The sequence below is a fragment of the Eufriesea mexicana genome, unplaced genomic scaffold (assembly GCF_001483705.2).
Source record: "Eufriesea mexicana isolate 0111107269 unplaced genomic scaffold, ASM148370v2 scaffold8420, whole genome shotgun sequence".
Taxonomy (NCBI): Eukaryota; Metazoa; Arthropoda; class Insecta; order Hymenoptera; family Apidae; genus Eufriesea; species Eufriesea mexicana.
In genome coordinates, this window is record NW_016916180.1 from 148,654 (window position 1) to 164,631 (window position 15,978).

General features: G+C 40.8%; 1 protein-coding gene across 1 annotated transcript in view; it reads right to left on the bottom strand.

Moving 5' to 3' along the window:
* HGTX (HGTX homeodomain transcription factor) overlaps positions 1–15,978 on the bottom strand; it is a 41,355-nt gene that overhangs the window by 8,716 nt on the left and 16,661 nt on the right. Inside the window, exon 3 of the mRNA XM_017907593.1 lies at positions 12,183–12,391. Within this exon, the coding sequence (XP_017763082.1) occupies positions 12,183–12,391 (209 nt within the window). The remainder of the gene's footprint in view (positions 1–12,182; positions 12,392–15,978) is intronic.

Sequence of the window (15,978 nt, forward strand, 5' to 3'; positions counted from 1 at the left end):
TCCTCAGCAAAGTTTGTAATATTTTATCATTTTTATGGTCATTGAACGTGAGAACTTATCTCCAAGTTTTCGACAATTTTCTCACTTTTTGCATACACCTGATCCAAAGTAGATATAGTACAGTGAGCCTTCCGTTTACTAGTGCAAAGTTAATCGGACGAGGGATACTTGGGGTAGTTGTTTCAGTTCACTCGAACGCCTGGCAACACGGGAAGGTCCGAAAGTCAATTAAATAATCCCCGTTCGTTCAGAAGTAGTCGGATCAGTAGAAATCTTATTGATCACATCTGCGATGCCGTGTCCTCCTTTGTTTCCTAAGCGGAGCACTGATCTCTGCAGGCCGAATGAATTATGGGGGCAGGGGAATATTAATACGTGTGTACAGTGATACAGATACATTCATCAAATTTGATCAAGGAAACACTCGAGGGTGTTACAGGATTAGTCCCGTCTCCCCTTCATAGAAGCCCGATTTTGATCAGGACGGATTTTTAGCCTCGCCCTCTAGCGAGCGTTTTCCTCTTCTTCCATCTCTCTCCTTCCACCTGGTTTTACTTCTCTTTTTCTCTCTCTCTTTTCGACTGACGTAGCACTGACGGAAAATTGGACAAGCGTTTATGACCGTGGAAAGATCGTATCGAAAAATAATCAGCCATGCGTATTCCGTATTCGATATTCGTCAATGAGACGTATCCGAAGTATCGATGATGTTGGAGATTCAATTCCCAGATACAATCCTAATTTTATAGCTCTACAATATTCATGGAGAAGGATTGTTTCGCTTTTGAGTGATGTTGAAACGAATTACGAGGATTTTTACATATCGCGATTGAGGTTAAGTCTATCTGATTCGACGCGATTGGTGTGCAGATGAAGAATATTTACAAAGGAAGCATATACAATAGAATCCTAAGGTGACTATTAAAGAATATAGGAGATTCCAAAAATTGAATTATTTATTTCACTCGTTCTTTGAGGTTAGGTCTAGGTACCAATTTTTGGTTCAATTCTAAGCGATATTTAATTCTATTTGTTTCTTCGTGTTATCGATTATTATAGCCCGATCGAGTTATCATGCTCTGCACGAGTAATATCAGCATACCTCGCTACCCCAATTTCCAATTTCCCAAGCAAACTCCATCTACCCACGATCAGTGGTGCGACACCTGTCTGCTCCACAATGTTTATTGGCTTGAACGCTAACGAAAGAAATATCGTCGTCAATCCGCGCAATTACGTGCGACGTAAACTGTAACCGGAAGAATGGATCGTATAATAACCCCAGGGTGTGAAAAACCCTGAAAGAACGAGGTTTCTAGAAGGCAACGCCACGAACCAACCGTTGTAGACGCGAAATAAAGTTTCAGGGTGTTATCGACAAAGGCCGAGAACAAGGTGAAACGAGGGACCAAGACAGAGAGACAGAAAGAGAGAGAGAACACAAGCTCGTGGAATCGAGCATTATGGAGTCAAGTACATGTGGGCCAATTTCGAGGGTACGAGCTGTGGGAGGTGAATGAAGGGAACGCCGCCTGCTGCCGTGATTTATCACGCCATGCCATGCCGCGCCGTACATACATACACCACCATGATGATACATGGTGGAGGAAAAGCGGGTAGGAGGCTTTCGCTCGTACTAATTGACGTCATCGATATTGGTATCCGTCGACGAGCAGATTACTCCGCCGTAAACAACTCCACCCCTCCCTGCTGCTGCTGCCGCCGCCGCCGTTGCTGCAGCCTACCCAGCCCGTCCTCTCTTGTCGTTCTATCGGGACGGGGGGTCCACCGCTACCGCCGCCACTTTACTACCACCACCACTGCGTAAACACCATCTAAGCCCTCGTTCCTTCCGCGCGGTTCTACCCTCGACGCTCGCTATTTATCCCTATCCTCCCACCCCTTCACCGTGTCTCGCTATCCCCACTCCACTGCGCCGAGATCACCGCGCGCTCTATCCCCACCACGCGGCCCGCCACGGCCGATCCGTTCCATCCCCACCACCGCGTCTCATTCTCCACTACTCTGCCGACCGCGCTCCATCGGGCGAACACTTCAACTTGTTACCCCATCTCTCTGGCTCTCCCTATTCTCTCTCTCTTTGTTCCTCTCTCGTTTTCCCTCCGTTCTGTTCTGCAACCACCCTCGCTTCGCTTCGTTCTCTGTCTCTTTCTCCCTTCCCACTGTGATACACGCGCTGATACGCCTACGAGCATTGGGGTGTCACGCTCTTTAACTCGCAAACGCTCCGCCGTTCACTTTGCCGTATTAGATTCTAATAGGGGACGCGCGCCACTCGGGGATCATTCGTTTAGCCCGGAGTCCAAGCTTCGGTCTTCTCTCTCTCTCTCTCTCTCGCACTTTTTGGTGTCTGCAGCTCTTTTCGCATTTCTCGTTCACTGTCTGTCTCTGGATGGCTGGTTCACCCTCTCCCGCGACCCCACACCCGGCTTCCTGCGGCGGTGGCGGGCTCTGTCGTTGCACTTTGCTCACCGTTCGCTTCACCGAGCCGGCTAACTAAATCATGCGACGGATATCGTTGGCAATTTGAACGGCGATCCGCGTAATAGTCTTAATAGCTGCTCTCGTTCGATGCGCGTAGCGGGTGGGAGAGCCGGGCTGGTGTCACGCGATGATTACTGTGGCGTCGAGGCAATTCGCGATATTTCCAGCCGCCAGACGGAGTGGTTCTTCTCCGTGGAATAACGCGCGTGATTTAAATGCAGGAACGGCCGATTCGAAGGACTGATCGATGAATGCTTTTGGAGAGGTTTTGGGAGGGTTTCAATCACGAAAATTGTGAGTAATACTATCGCTTATCTTGCACGTTAACCTATTGAATTTTACGGTTCTTTTATCTGATATTTCTAAAGCTGTAAAGATATTTAAATCCGAAGAGATTCTCTCATAGATTTTTAGACTCTTATCGCATCGAAGTAAATTGAGGTTAAGTGTCATGGACGAAAATCATTTGATTGGTAATACAGCGTGTTAATATTTAAAAATACTGCAATAATAAGCAGATAAAACGAAATTTGGAAACACGATAAAATTAGTATATAAAACGAATACACGATTTAAATTTTAAACGATATAGATTTAATCGAATGTAATGGTGCACTGATAATCAGGCAAAGGGAAGTATAAAAATATAGCGTGTATGTATATGTAGCTTCGAAATAGAATTTTTTCAGGAAATTAATTAACTTTCTTGCGCAATTTGAAACGTTTCCAATCATCGTTAAGTACCGGTGATCTTCAGGTGCAATAAATAATATAAGTAATTCTGGTGTTGTTTCGACTAATCCCTCTTATAACGGTATAGCAACGCCGACGTGGTTGCGTGGAGAGTTTAACGTGTGTTTGGTTAAAAAAAAAAAATTGGAAAAGAGAAAAAGAAAAAAGGGGAAAAAGGACGCGTATCGGTGGGATACACGTTTCGAAAACGAAAAAGTGATAAATCTGGAAATGTGGAATGACAGAACACATATATCTTCGTTGGGCGGAACTAGCGAATCCCTATATGCCGTACTAATCCTTTTCCGATACTGAAAAAATGATAAATCTCGGATGTAAAACCACGAACGGAGGATATCGATTTTGTATACAGGCCGATCCATAAGTGAGCCATAAGAAGTTTAACGTTTAAGTTTGTAGCATAAACGATGTATTTGTTTAACTTGATCCATCGACGATATAAAACAGCAAGTTTCCTTTTAACTATGTGTACACTATCCCATGATTAGGATAGTCGAGATACCGGTAAGAAATATTATTGCTTACAGAATTAAATATTTATAAAAATTGGTGGAGGAGTTTAGAGAAAATTGGAATTATCAAATTTTTAATTTGCGAAAATTCGAGTTAAAATCGAACTTTGATAGATAGACATGCTCATAGAATTCAGAAATGGAATTCTACGAATGTGGTTCTCTTATATTATTTTCTGTACTTATCTCGGTTTTGGGAAAAGTTAAACTTGTACCACTTTTTCACCGTGTTTGAGTGGGTAATCCTGGGTGAACTATTACCTAATTCCTCTTTTCTAGTAGATTTGTTAGTTGGACATTGGTTTGGGAAATAGATGAAGCCTAGGATTTGGTATTATTTTTAGTCCCAGTCGTGAATTTTCTAACACAGAAAGATGTCGAATTCTTGACAAAATTAGAAAGGATAAGATTTCCAAGATTGACATTCAATTTGCCTAAATTGTTCAGCCATAATTACCTTTGAAACGTAAATATTTATCTAGATTTTTGCCAGTGTAATTTTTACTCACCCCAATCTTCTTTTTAATATCGAACAATTAAATATATCTTAAAAAAATATTACTGTATGACATCTAATAATTTTTATCTCTCAGATAACAACGAAAAATAACAATTTGTCAAACCAAATTGGATTTTCGTCCAAGTCGTAAGTACAATAAGTATCATATTCTTGAAAAAAGTACGTTCGAAATTATTCCAAATTATTTTCAGATTAAATTGCCTTCGTTTTTACCAAAGACAACCCTTAAGCTTCGATAACAGCATCCAAGATCTTCGTAAACAGTAGAAGAAGAGGAAATGGAAGGGCAAGGGAGGATAAGTAAAGAGGAAACGAAGGAAAAGCCTGCGTTTAATCAGATCACGTGCAAACGTTTCACGTAAATTTCATTGCTGAATATACTTCATAAATTCACGTTCATCCGGAACGCATGATATTAATTCGACGGAAAGCTTTCCGTAAATAATGTAATGATTGATGTATCGCGGCGTCGAGCGAGATAAGTTTATTACGCGAAACGTTTGCGACAACGTGTGCCGAGCAAATAATTTCGTGCGAAATAACGCAAATGTTTATAAATGCAATTCGCTTAATCCCGGCGTTTAGTCACGATCATTTATCAATGATGAGTACGGCGACCGCTCGGCGAGATCATTTTTAGGCTTCCAGAGACTTCAACGCATGATCGCGTTAGGCGCGCCATACGTACTGTAGATCATGGCTTCGAAATAGTCATGGAAAAAATGGCATGATGGATAGTCGAAATGGTTTGACAAGCCAGTATTAAATGGCTGAAAGTCATGCCGAGAATCAGACCGCTATTGATTTTTACAAAATGGCGTTTCGTGGGTCATTAGGTTAATATAGCGATTTTAAACCGGTGTGTCGTGAGAATTACTAGAACATTCCATATCTTAATCTCTTTTCTTTTCCATCGAAGAAAAATAAAAAAGGCAATTCTTGTGTAAAAATAGGAAATTTCTACTATTTGTTCGTTGCAAATTAAAATTATTCCTATATTTTATTTTTTTATTTTCATTACGTGAGTAAGAAATATGATTTAGCTTACATTTCTTCGGACGAGACACGGTAAATTTCGATGTACGAATAAATAAATAAATTTTAGTTTAGCTTACGTACATCGCGAGATAACACAGTTGTAAATCACCGGGTTAATGGATAATGCTGTTATTGGAGTATTCGAATCATCGAATCAAAGTTACTTTCGAAAATGTATAAGGTGTCGATTTTAAAATAATAACAATTTCTTTCGATAGGAAATATTTTAGAAGGGATCGTGTGTAGGTTATTTCGTTTCTGAAATTCTCAAGTAATTGTCCAGTTCTTCTTTCTTTCCACGTGTAAGGCGAAACTTTCGGGGGTTTAACAATAACAGGGGGCAATATATTCCTGTTATCTACCAGCTGACATCGAAGAAAGCACAAAGTAAGAATGTAATACTCGGCACATGATCGTAACACAGCGGCAAACGAGCAAAGTTCGCGACGAAAGACTGTTTCGGTAGTGTATCAAGCAGAAAGGCTACCGTATCTTGATTATCCTAGCGATAAAGTTCGATTCTTTTCCTTTCTCATTTATGAAAGATAGCTCCACCGAGGCACAAATAATAAAATATCGAAAATACCCGGTATTAATGTAAATGCGAAAAATCTCTGCGATATCTCGCGCTTCAATAATTCACTCGAGAGTAGCGTTCCTTTTTAACAATTTTTGATCACTCGAAGATTTTGTACATTTCACAGAATTATTCGAGACAGATAAATGACTCGAAAATTCATTTTTCAATGTCCCGAATTTTAATCACTCATTCGGAAGCGTCCTTTATTAATCCTTTGCACTCGACGACCTTTTCACTGCAGAAGAGTAGAAATTTAAAGATTCCCTGTCATGAAGCGGACGATATTTTTTAAAACAGTAAATAGAAAATCGTACAATAATTAACGTATAATAATTATTTAATTCCATTCTCTCGCACGCTATTGTATTATTTTAAATTTAATATATCAATCAATATCGGTCTCCAAAATTGTATTAACTCTTTGCGGCATAGGATTTCAGATAATAAAATAGACTCATGTTGTATAGAAATTTTATTGTGTTTCAAATGAAACAAAATTGGTATATTTTTACTAATAAAGGAATCACATAATGTAAAAGCATAAAACCAGGGAAAAAAGATTGTCGCAATGAACGTTCCATTTGCAACAATTGATGAACCTGTACTGGCATGTGGAATGTTGCCAACACAAGCGAATACATTTATAACATTTGTCGAAGGCATTACCAACTGCTTTACATAAATAAGACGAAATATAAACCTATGCGCACACAGCTATTTCAATATTTCGAGATGGGACTAAAAATGTCCCACCATGCATTACTGTGCATCAAAAAGGTGGGACACTTTCAATCCTATCGTGCCCCAAAGAGTTAAATGGTGACTAAAGGTATCCTCTTGAGTGCAAAGGGTTAATAATTTTGTATTAGATCAAATTTTTATGCATTTTGTGATTACTATCTGGAAATGATAAATGAATGTTTCAAGAATTTTTAATTTCTTTGACTAGGATATCGTCTGTTGTCTAGGAAGACTCCCGGTAAGGAAATCGAGCCAAACATTGAGTGTCGTGAGAGGCGTGGTTCGGAGTTAAGAGTCCAACGTAAACATACGCGGGTCAAGCTTCTGGTTAATTTTCGCTGATGTTTTTCCGTCTTACAGGTCTCAACTCGTCAGTTCCGTGTTATTCTTCACTGTGTTCGGACGAGGTGGCTCCACGTGTGGCCGACTCTGCTGTTGATCATCAGCCATGGGGACTCGAGTCGTAAGGTAAGAGATTTTGTACGTATACCTATTTCGTGCAATTATTTGGGAACGAATGGCTATTTCGTATAATCATATTTAATAATTAATTTCGTATAATTATATAATTATTTAGGGACGAATGACTGAAATTTCTTCGATATTCCTGTTCCAATAATTCATTGGAAAATGTTCTTTTCGTATATCCTTTTCATCAAATGACTAGGAAATTTCTTAATATCTCAGATTTTTATAATTCATTCGAAAATGTTCCTTTCTAGGGAATTTTTCTCACCAAAGGGTTTTATATATTTTATACGGATCGAGGAAATAAGGGCTCCCTTTCTGCAAGAATTTCCAACTTTCCCCTTTCATCCCCATTTCGCTAATTATACCTTGATCATTAGTTTTAAGCCCCGATCCTCGTGTTTCCTTATTTTTAATTTCCTTTCCCCACTGCTTAGCCGACCCTGGTCCCTTTCTTTCTCCTGTTATCTTTTTTTCGTCTATCAAGGCGCCAGCGAAATACTGGGAATATTAAAGCCCGTCTTGCTTTGCAAGAAAGAATTTCAGTCGCCAGGTCCATAGTAATTTCTTCTCGGTGAACTTCAATCTTATTCCTGTCTTTGTAATAAGAATTTTCAATTCTGACATAGAGACGTAGACGAATTTATGTTCCCAGATATGACGAGACTTTCCTTATTCTACGATAGAACTACCGAATTAGTCAAAACGACTGATTGCAGATTTTTAATTTCTTCAATTATTGAAAACGTGCAGGTAAATTAATTCTGGTGAAATGTCGAATTTTACTTTTGTGAGATCGAAACATAGTTTTATATAGGACCTATTTATTTTTATCATACTGCTGTGTATTATAATCACAGGTTTAGATTTAAAGCTTAGGATATGTCTACATTATTTTTAAATTATTCTTCATTGCTGATTTTAATGAAGCTTTTTGTCATTAAATATAGATATAGATTCTGTAACCTAACTTAGAAATTGCAAATAATTCTCACTTAGAAATTGTGATATTTTATTCTTTCTTAGATTTGTAGACAGTAGTCGAAACTTTTGCACAAAAATCCCAACAAAATTAAATTATTAAGGACCCAAATTCAGCACCCCCAATTGGGTATATGTCGGTAGTTCTAGCTTCGAAGACTAGCCTTTGCCTGTTATCGAGATTGCTTCTAAATCCTTCTCTTATGATACTTTCCAATATGATTGCACCATGTTCATAAAAATTCCAACGAAATTCAAGCATCAAAGTCAAAAATCCCTAGGACCAATTCTCTCGCATAAATTTCTCTAAAAATTCGATCATCGAAATATAAACCCAGCATCCCCTGAGATTTCAACTGCAAACACGCGTCTCCTCGTTTCCACCGATCGAGATGAACCCTCGCATAAAAATTCGAGTAGAACTCAGAGCCGAAAAACCACAAACACAGCCTCCATTAAATTTCAACCCTAACCATACGTCTTCGCCTGCTCTGGCGCCCATCGAAGCTGGAGCAACCACTCCCCTGGAAAAGCCTCTACCCTCTACACCTCTCGATACCAGCCTCACCACCATGACCATCAAGCCACATCCAAACAACGCCTATCCAGCAATCGATGGCTCTGAATCAGCGACTCGTCCCGGTCGGGTATATATTGTCGTAATATTTCGGGAAACGCGGCGTGGATCCGGTGGCAATCTCGCCCCGAAGATGGCATATACGCGGAGGTGAATCGCCTCTTGCCGAGGAAATCCGAGGTAATTGAATGCTAACCCTCCCTCTCTTCTCTTTCTCCGTCTCTTCAACCCCACCCGGCCACCCCTTGGTATCATCCGCGACCAGGCGGGGTGCGCGCGGGCGTAGAGGGAACGTGCTCATCCCTGGCCATCACTCACCGACGCAGACTTGTAGCTTTCAATAAAAATGTAAATATGGCGGCGTAGAACGAGCCAATGACAGCGCTACATCGACGGGCCGCGACACACAGGGAGAACCCGTGGAGAGAGGGTTAGACGGGAACGGGGCTGCGGGTGAGAAAGAGAAGGACGATAAGAGAGCGAGCGAAAGAGAAGAAGACAGAAGGCAGTGGGGTGGCTGAGGCTTCGGGAACGGCGAGGCCGCCGCGAGGGTCGAAGATGGCGAACCGGAGGAAGGAACGGGACACGCCGTAGGAGGCTTCGAGTGCCTTGCCAGAGAATTCTCCTCGAACTCGGAGCTGCACGAGCACGAGTACTACAGATGTAGCTCCGAGAGGCGGGAGTAAAAGTGGAGGCTTCCACCTCCTCTTGGAGATCGCGGAGGAGGTGGGGGTGGTTGGGTGTAGGAGAGGATATGGGAGATAGGTAATAGAGGTTTTGAAGGGGTAGGGAGAGAAACGGGGCCGGTAGTGGGGACACGAGGGTGGAAAAGATGGAGAGAAATAGACGGATAGACAGAGAGACACCGGGTGAAAAAAGAGGGTTGAAGAGGGACGGGAGGGTGTCGGAGGATTGGAGAAGGAGGACGAACAGTGACGCTAGGCTGTCGTCACCCGGAGAACGGGGATTCCGAGGTTCGTCTTCGTCGCTCTTGGCTGTTTCATCGGATCCACGCGAGGGAGAGACACGAAGGGAGAGAATGACGCAGGTGCCGCAAAGCTTGACACGTCTCCGGCTGTTTTGTCACCTTCTTTTATCCTTCGAACTTTTTACAAGCTGCCTCGTTAGAAGCTTGCTCGCGGCGTTGATGGAGTAAGCCGCCGGCGGACAAATGCGTTTTAAAATTACGCCCTCGGAAGTAAGTGGGGTGGCTGGAGAACGACGAAAGCTGACGCCCCACAGCCGCCACCCCCCGACGCCTAAGCGATGATACGGGTCTTCGACGGATTTCGCGGCGATCTGGCACCCGTTTTAATTTCGCCTCTTTTTCCTTTTTTCTTCCTTTTTTTTTTTTTTCTAAATTCCATACGTGGTCGTTGGGGAGTTATAGTTAGTTAGGAATTAGTAGAGATTTGTCTTTTCTTGATATCGAATCTTGGAAAAATTTCGAATTCTTGCTGCGGGGAATGTTAATGTTCAAATTCTAAATATTTAGATCGCGAATTTTTTTTTTTCCTTTTCTGGTTTGGTATATGATCATTAGTGTGGGTGCAGTGTACGAATTATTGGGAGTTTGCTCGGTTCAGAATCTTGGAAAGTCTCGGAACGCTAGCAACGAGGAAAATATTTTTATTCAAAATGCTTTTGTTTAGAATCAGATCTCTGCTCTCTTTCTGTTCAAACATCGCTGTTAAATTCGAACCGAATATCCTATAATTCAGACCATTAATAATCACGATTTTAGCAGGTGATTTACAACCGTCTAGGTTTTGATACATACCCCGTAATACGGCTGAATTAACGATATAAAATCGAACGGTTTCCAATGTATTCGAAATTAGAGCAGCAAAAATGAGAAAAATACACATGGCTCGTGACAAAAAATGCGGGGAGGACGAAATAATTATATCGACGGATATTCTCTATCGGGAGGGATCGAGATCGGGTGCAGCAAAAAGTCCTGGTCATTAAAACGGATGATTTTTCGAGGTTGTAATCCGCGCTTAAACGGTTAAGCCGACAAGGAAATATTAAACGATGGCGGCCGTTAAAAACAGCGGCAGTTTAAGTTGATTTTACTTTTTATCGCGACGCACCAACCCCCGCCGTCCGTTCCATCATTCACGGATTAATATCGGAGCCGGCTTGAAAACGCTTCAACTGTTATGAATTTTTATTAACCCATCTACATCTGTTACTCATAATTAGCCGGGCGCCCGCTTAAATCATCCGGACGTTTTTATCGGAGATTAGCGTAAAGTTTATTAAAAGCGCCGCGCAAACGCCACATCCTAGCGATATTCCAAGTCCAATTTCCCTCGCGAGGGAAGATCAACTTTGTACTAGAGACGCTTTGTACAAAACGGTAAACGCAGTTAGCCAATATTTTCCAAAGACATCATATTTTTAGTCCACCGAGAATTTAGCTCCATCGTCTGATCAACACCATGCTTGAAGATATATAAAATCAGCCAATGATTTCCAGGGATATATTATTTTTACAATCGTAGAATTCAATGGTATCTTTCATCAACCTTCCATTTATGAAATTTTTCAATATATCAAGAAAATAAGTCTCGATACACTAATTACATCCCTAGTGATATTCCAAGTTCAATTTCTTTCATAAGGGAAGATCAAATTTGTATTATAGATGCAGTTAGCCAATAATTTTCCAAAGACATCATATTTTCAATCCACTAAGAATGTAGTCTCATTGTCTAAACCCCCTGCTTGAGGATATATAAAATCTGCTAATAATTTCCAGGGTTATGATATTATTTTTAGAGTCGTAGAATTCAATGGCGTCTTTCATCAACCCTTCATTTATAAAATTTGTCAGTACACTAAGAAAATAGGTCTTGACACTCCAATTACATCCCTAGTGATATTCCAAGTCCAATTTCTCTCACAAGCGAAGATCAATTTTGTACTATAGACACTGTTAGCTAATAATTTTCAAAGACGTCATATTTTTAGTCCACTAAGAATTCATCCTCATCGTCTGATCAACCCCCTGATTAAGGATATGTAAAATCAGCCAATAATTTCCTGGGATATGATATTATTTTACGGTCGTAGAAGCCTCCATTTATAAAATTTTTCAGTACACCAAGAAAATAGGTGATCTTGACACTCCAATTACATTCCTAGTGATATTCCAAGTCTACGTCTAATTTAATCTCGAAGATCATCAATTCTGATGACTGTGCTTATAATTTCCTCTTCCTCGATAATGTCCCAGGACATAGTAACATTTTCAAGATTCATCTGCCTAACCATCTACTCGTGATATTCTTCGGTAAACCAAAAACACGAGCGAATCTTCCTTTCCAATCAGTCAGACGTACCCAAGACCTGGCTCGAACCTGACCAGGGAACCTAAACCAAAGCTAAGCCTATATAAACACGCGGACAGTAGGCTAGGACCGGCTAACGAGCGTTTAATCGTCAGAGAGCTACCCCTAGAGGGAATGAAGGAAGGAAAAAGGATCGAAAGACGCTTACCTTGACTTGCGATTCCGACATGCCGAGGGCGTAGGCCAATTTAGCACGCTCCGGGCCCGCTAGGTATTTCGTCTGCTCGAAGGTTTTCTCGAGGGCGAAGATTTGCTGGCCGCTGAACGTCGGCCTGGTGTGCTTCTTCTTGCCGCCCTCGTGTTCGCCGGTTCCGCCGGAGCCTGTCATCGTTTGCTGACAACCCAGCTGTTGCGACACTGTAACATCGATATCTTCCAGGGATTCTCTTCGTCGCACTAATAACACGCCGCTCCCTTCCAGGAGTCGTTATTTCTATTCATCCGCAGCCGCGGGGGTTGAACGGGGAAAAAAAGAAAAGATGTCGGCCACTCGACGCATCCGGCGCGCTAGGGCCAAGCAGAGATCGCCGTGGATCGTTTGGGAAGAAAACCGAACGCGGTTTTGGGGTTATATACGATGCTTAGCAGAGGAGAGAGCCGCGAAGTTCGAGTCCAGGACAAATTGGCGACCTGCTGTGTTTGGGATCTCGGGTTAGGTGAGTTATCGTGTTTGGGGATCTTCGGGAATTCCGGAGTCGATGGCTTTGAGGTTTTGGAAAATTTCTGGTCAGTCAAATAGGGACTTTGGGAGATCGGTGTTTGACGGATATGTGGTTCCCGAAGTTGACGAGCTTTTGTGCTTTTAGGCTCCAGAAAGATCTAGGGAATTATTCTTACGAAAGAAATTACCTAGATGGTAAGTTAATTTTCCACTAGTATTCGATAGTATTGCACTCTGTAATAACTGAAGCAAGTGAGAAGTTATTCCTCGGAAAGTTTAATATTCCACGGCAAAATGGCGGCACAGTCGGCCATAAGTAAATTTCGTCCAGATTTCCTGCAAGTAATACAATTGGGATAGAAACAAAGGATCATATTATAATTCTGATAGTAACTATTTCCTAAATTTTCTAAATTTCGTATTTTTTCAAAATTAATTGCCCATCTGAGTACTTTCATTCGTTAGTGAAATCTTCTTGATACTTGATGAGTTTCTTGTCGAAATTGTGAGAAATTTGTTGTGATTCGGTTTGTTTGAATTTTGAAAAATTCAAATTGACTAAAATAGTCAGTTTAAGTAGGTATCGTTTAATTTGGAAAATGAAATTTTGATCGAGATGTTAATGGGTTTGGAAACCATGAAAATTGGCAAGTTAGGGTTGTGCAAAGTCCATGAAGCGGAATATCGAAAAAGTGTATCGTTCCGAATTAAAAATGATTATAATTTTGATATTGTCTACGTGGTGATCGAACAGCGACATTATCACGAAACTTATCCGACCAATCGGAGTCGCGGTCACTTTTATCAAGCAATTAATCTTCATCAATTTTGCGTTATTCTTCTTGCCATCGGCCACGCGTTTCGTCCTGACGATTTACATAGGCTATCGATAATTGCGTCATAAATTTACATCTCGTTACACGCCAAAAATGTTCTGTACGACACATCTATTGAAAACCATCCAATTATTCCACGATAACACGCCACGATTGCGACCTTTTGCGGCAGCCTGTTCGGCCCCCGACTTCATTTACCTCATCGACGTTAAAAACTCATACTTATGGTAAGAACGTGTATATTTTAATAACCGCAAGAGTAGGTCGAGTCAAAAATCTGGAAAATTAAATTCCTTTTCAGTATCTCATCGATAAAGTATTATTTTCCAAAAATTCTTTCGTTAAAATTGAAAATGGCGACATTTTCTAATTACTCTAATTAATTCAATTTAACTCACATTTTACCACCTACACCTAGTACCTATCTTTCAAACTACTTGTTTGAAGAAAATAAATACAATTTCGTGAAAATGAACTTGATCAAATGCATCTTTGAATTTTGATCTGAGAAAACGATCCTCGATATTTGCATAAATTTTTCGTTCATTTTGTAGATTTCTGTTTTGTCGAATTTCTCTTCCATTCCCCCCATTTTCATAATTTTCATAAATTTCCATGTCTTCAAATTATTCAATCACTGGAGGAATCCAAGAATTCCTGTTATCACAATTATTATACTTCCAGCGTGTAATTAGTACGTCATGAATTATAAAGTTTCATTAACTAATAATTCCAACGATTAGGACCATCTACACCATTTTTATGATTTTACTATTTTTCTTATTTTTATGATTTTACCATTTTGGTTATTTTTATGGTTTCACTATTTTTCTTATTTTTATGATTTCACCATTTTTGTCATTTTTACCGTTTTTATTTTCCACGGCTCGTCGAACACGATGAACGATGCCCCAGGATCGTTCGCCGATGAAAAAGGGGAGATTACAGTTTAATTTGACGGAATCACGCTTTCAAGGGTTAAACACTTGTACGATAGACCGCAATCATGGCGTCTGGACGGGCGCCGGCACGTGGCGGCCACGTGGATCCGGCGTTCCGCAAATAAGCGGACTTTGTTATCGTTATCCTTGCCTTCACGGCTGATCCCGATGGCTCCTGTAGGGATACAAGATCCTACGGAGGAGATAGCGCCGCTGAATAGAACAGCGCGTGACAGAGTGGCGAGATTGGGGAGGAATTATCGCGGCGAAAACACGTTCACGAACGATCTACCGCGAAAAACCGTGATTAGCATGTGTCTTGGGTTCTCCGTCTGACGTGCTGAACTAATAGCTTGGAAAATTGCGCGGAAATCGCACTGATCTCGAAGTGCGAGATTATTAATGAAACATGGTACTTTTCGGGGTCAGTTGGTTGATTCGAATGATTCTGCTGGGTTGGAGATTAATTGTGCGGTTTGGGGAGTTTTGGTTCCAGTTTTGGGGAGTTTAATATCTGCGAGAGCTAGTGAAATACGTCCAGTTAATTTTCGGTTACTGTATCATTGCAATAAAAATTGTCCTCAAATCTTTGCTTCTATAGTGTATTTCGAAATGTTGTCCAAAATTTGACTCCATTTTTATATCGTTTAAAACACTCATCCTGTTCGCATCTTCCCATGACGATCTAAGAATTATTTCTCTGGTCCGCGATGATCTTTCCAAGATATTCATAAAATTATAAAGATTTTAAATATGGTTGTCAGTGTAGATAATTCAGCTGCGTATCTTCGTTTAACTACACAGAACATAGAAAGTCATAATTTGGAAATAAATAATCTCGAATCATTTCAACCCTTCGCACTCACCTGACAAAATTATAAAAATTCGTAGCCGATTTCCAAATTGGAATTAATAGACAGAAATATGAGAAATATTGAAATAAGATAATTCTATTTCGTAAATAAATTTATACGCAATTTCTTTTCGCCTTATATTACCTTAAAAGGTGTCAGCAATCTCATAACAAAGAAGTATCACGTTCGCTTGCAAAGGGTTAATTATGACAGCGAGATCTAGCAAAGAAATAAAATCGTGAATATCGAGATTGGGATATTCTTCGAATCTAATTTCGAGCGAACAATCGTCGCGATTTACCATAACACCCTCGTTGCACCCCTAGCGGAGAATCAATCTTGCCTAGAGATGACAGGGTGGCAAGACTGACACGCATAAATTTCCGCAAAAAGCTCGGACTTATCGAATTACCGGGCACGGAAAGTTGGCTGGCCCGAGTTTACGCAGTTTCTAAGTAGATGAATAGGGGATATCGCGTGAAACGTGTAGCTCGATCGTGGCAGAGGGTGGAGAGTGCGGTAAGCAGCTCATTAGAACCCTCCCCGCCGACTGGCCATTATTGCCTCGTTCCGTATTCCGTTACAAATTGCTTTATTAAATTAAAGTCCCACAACCCATACTGTTGTGACGACCCCACGCCTCCTCTTTCCC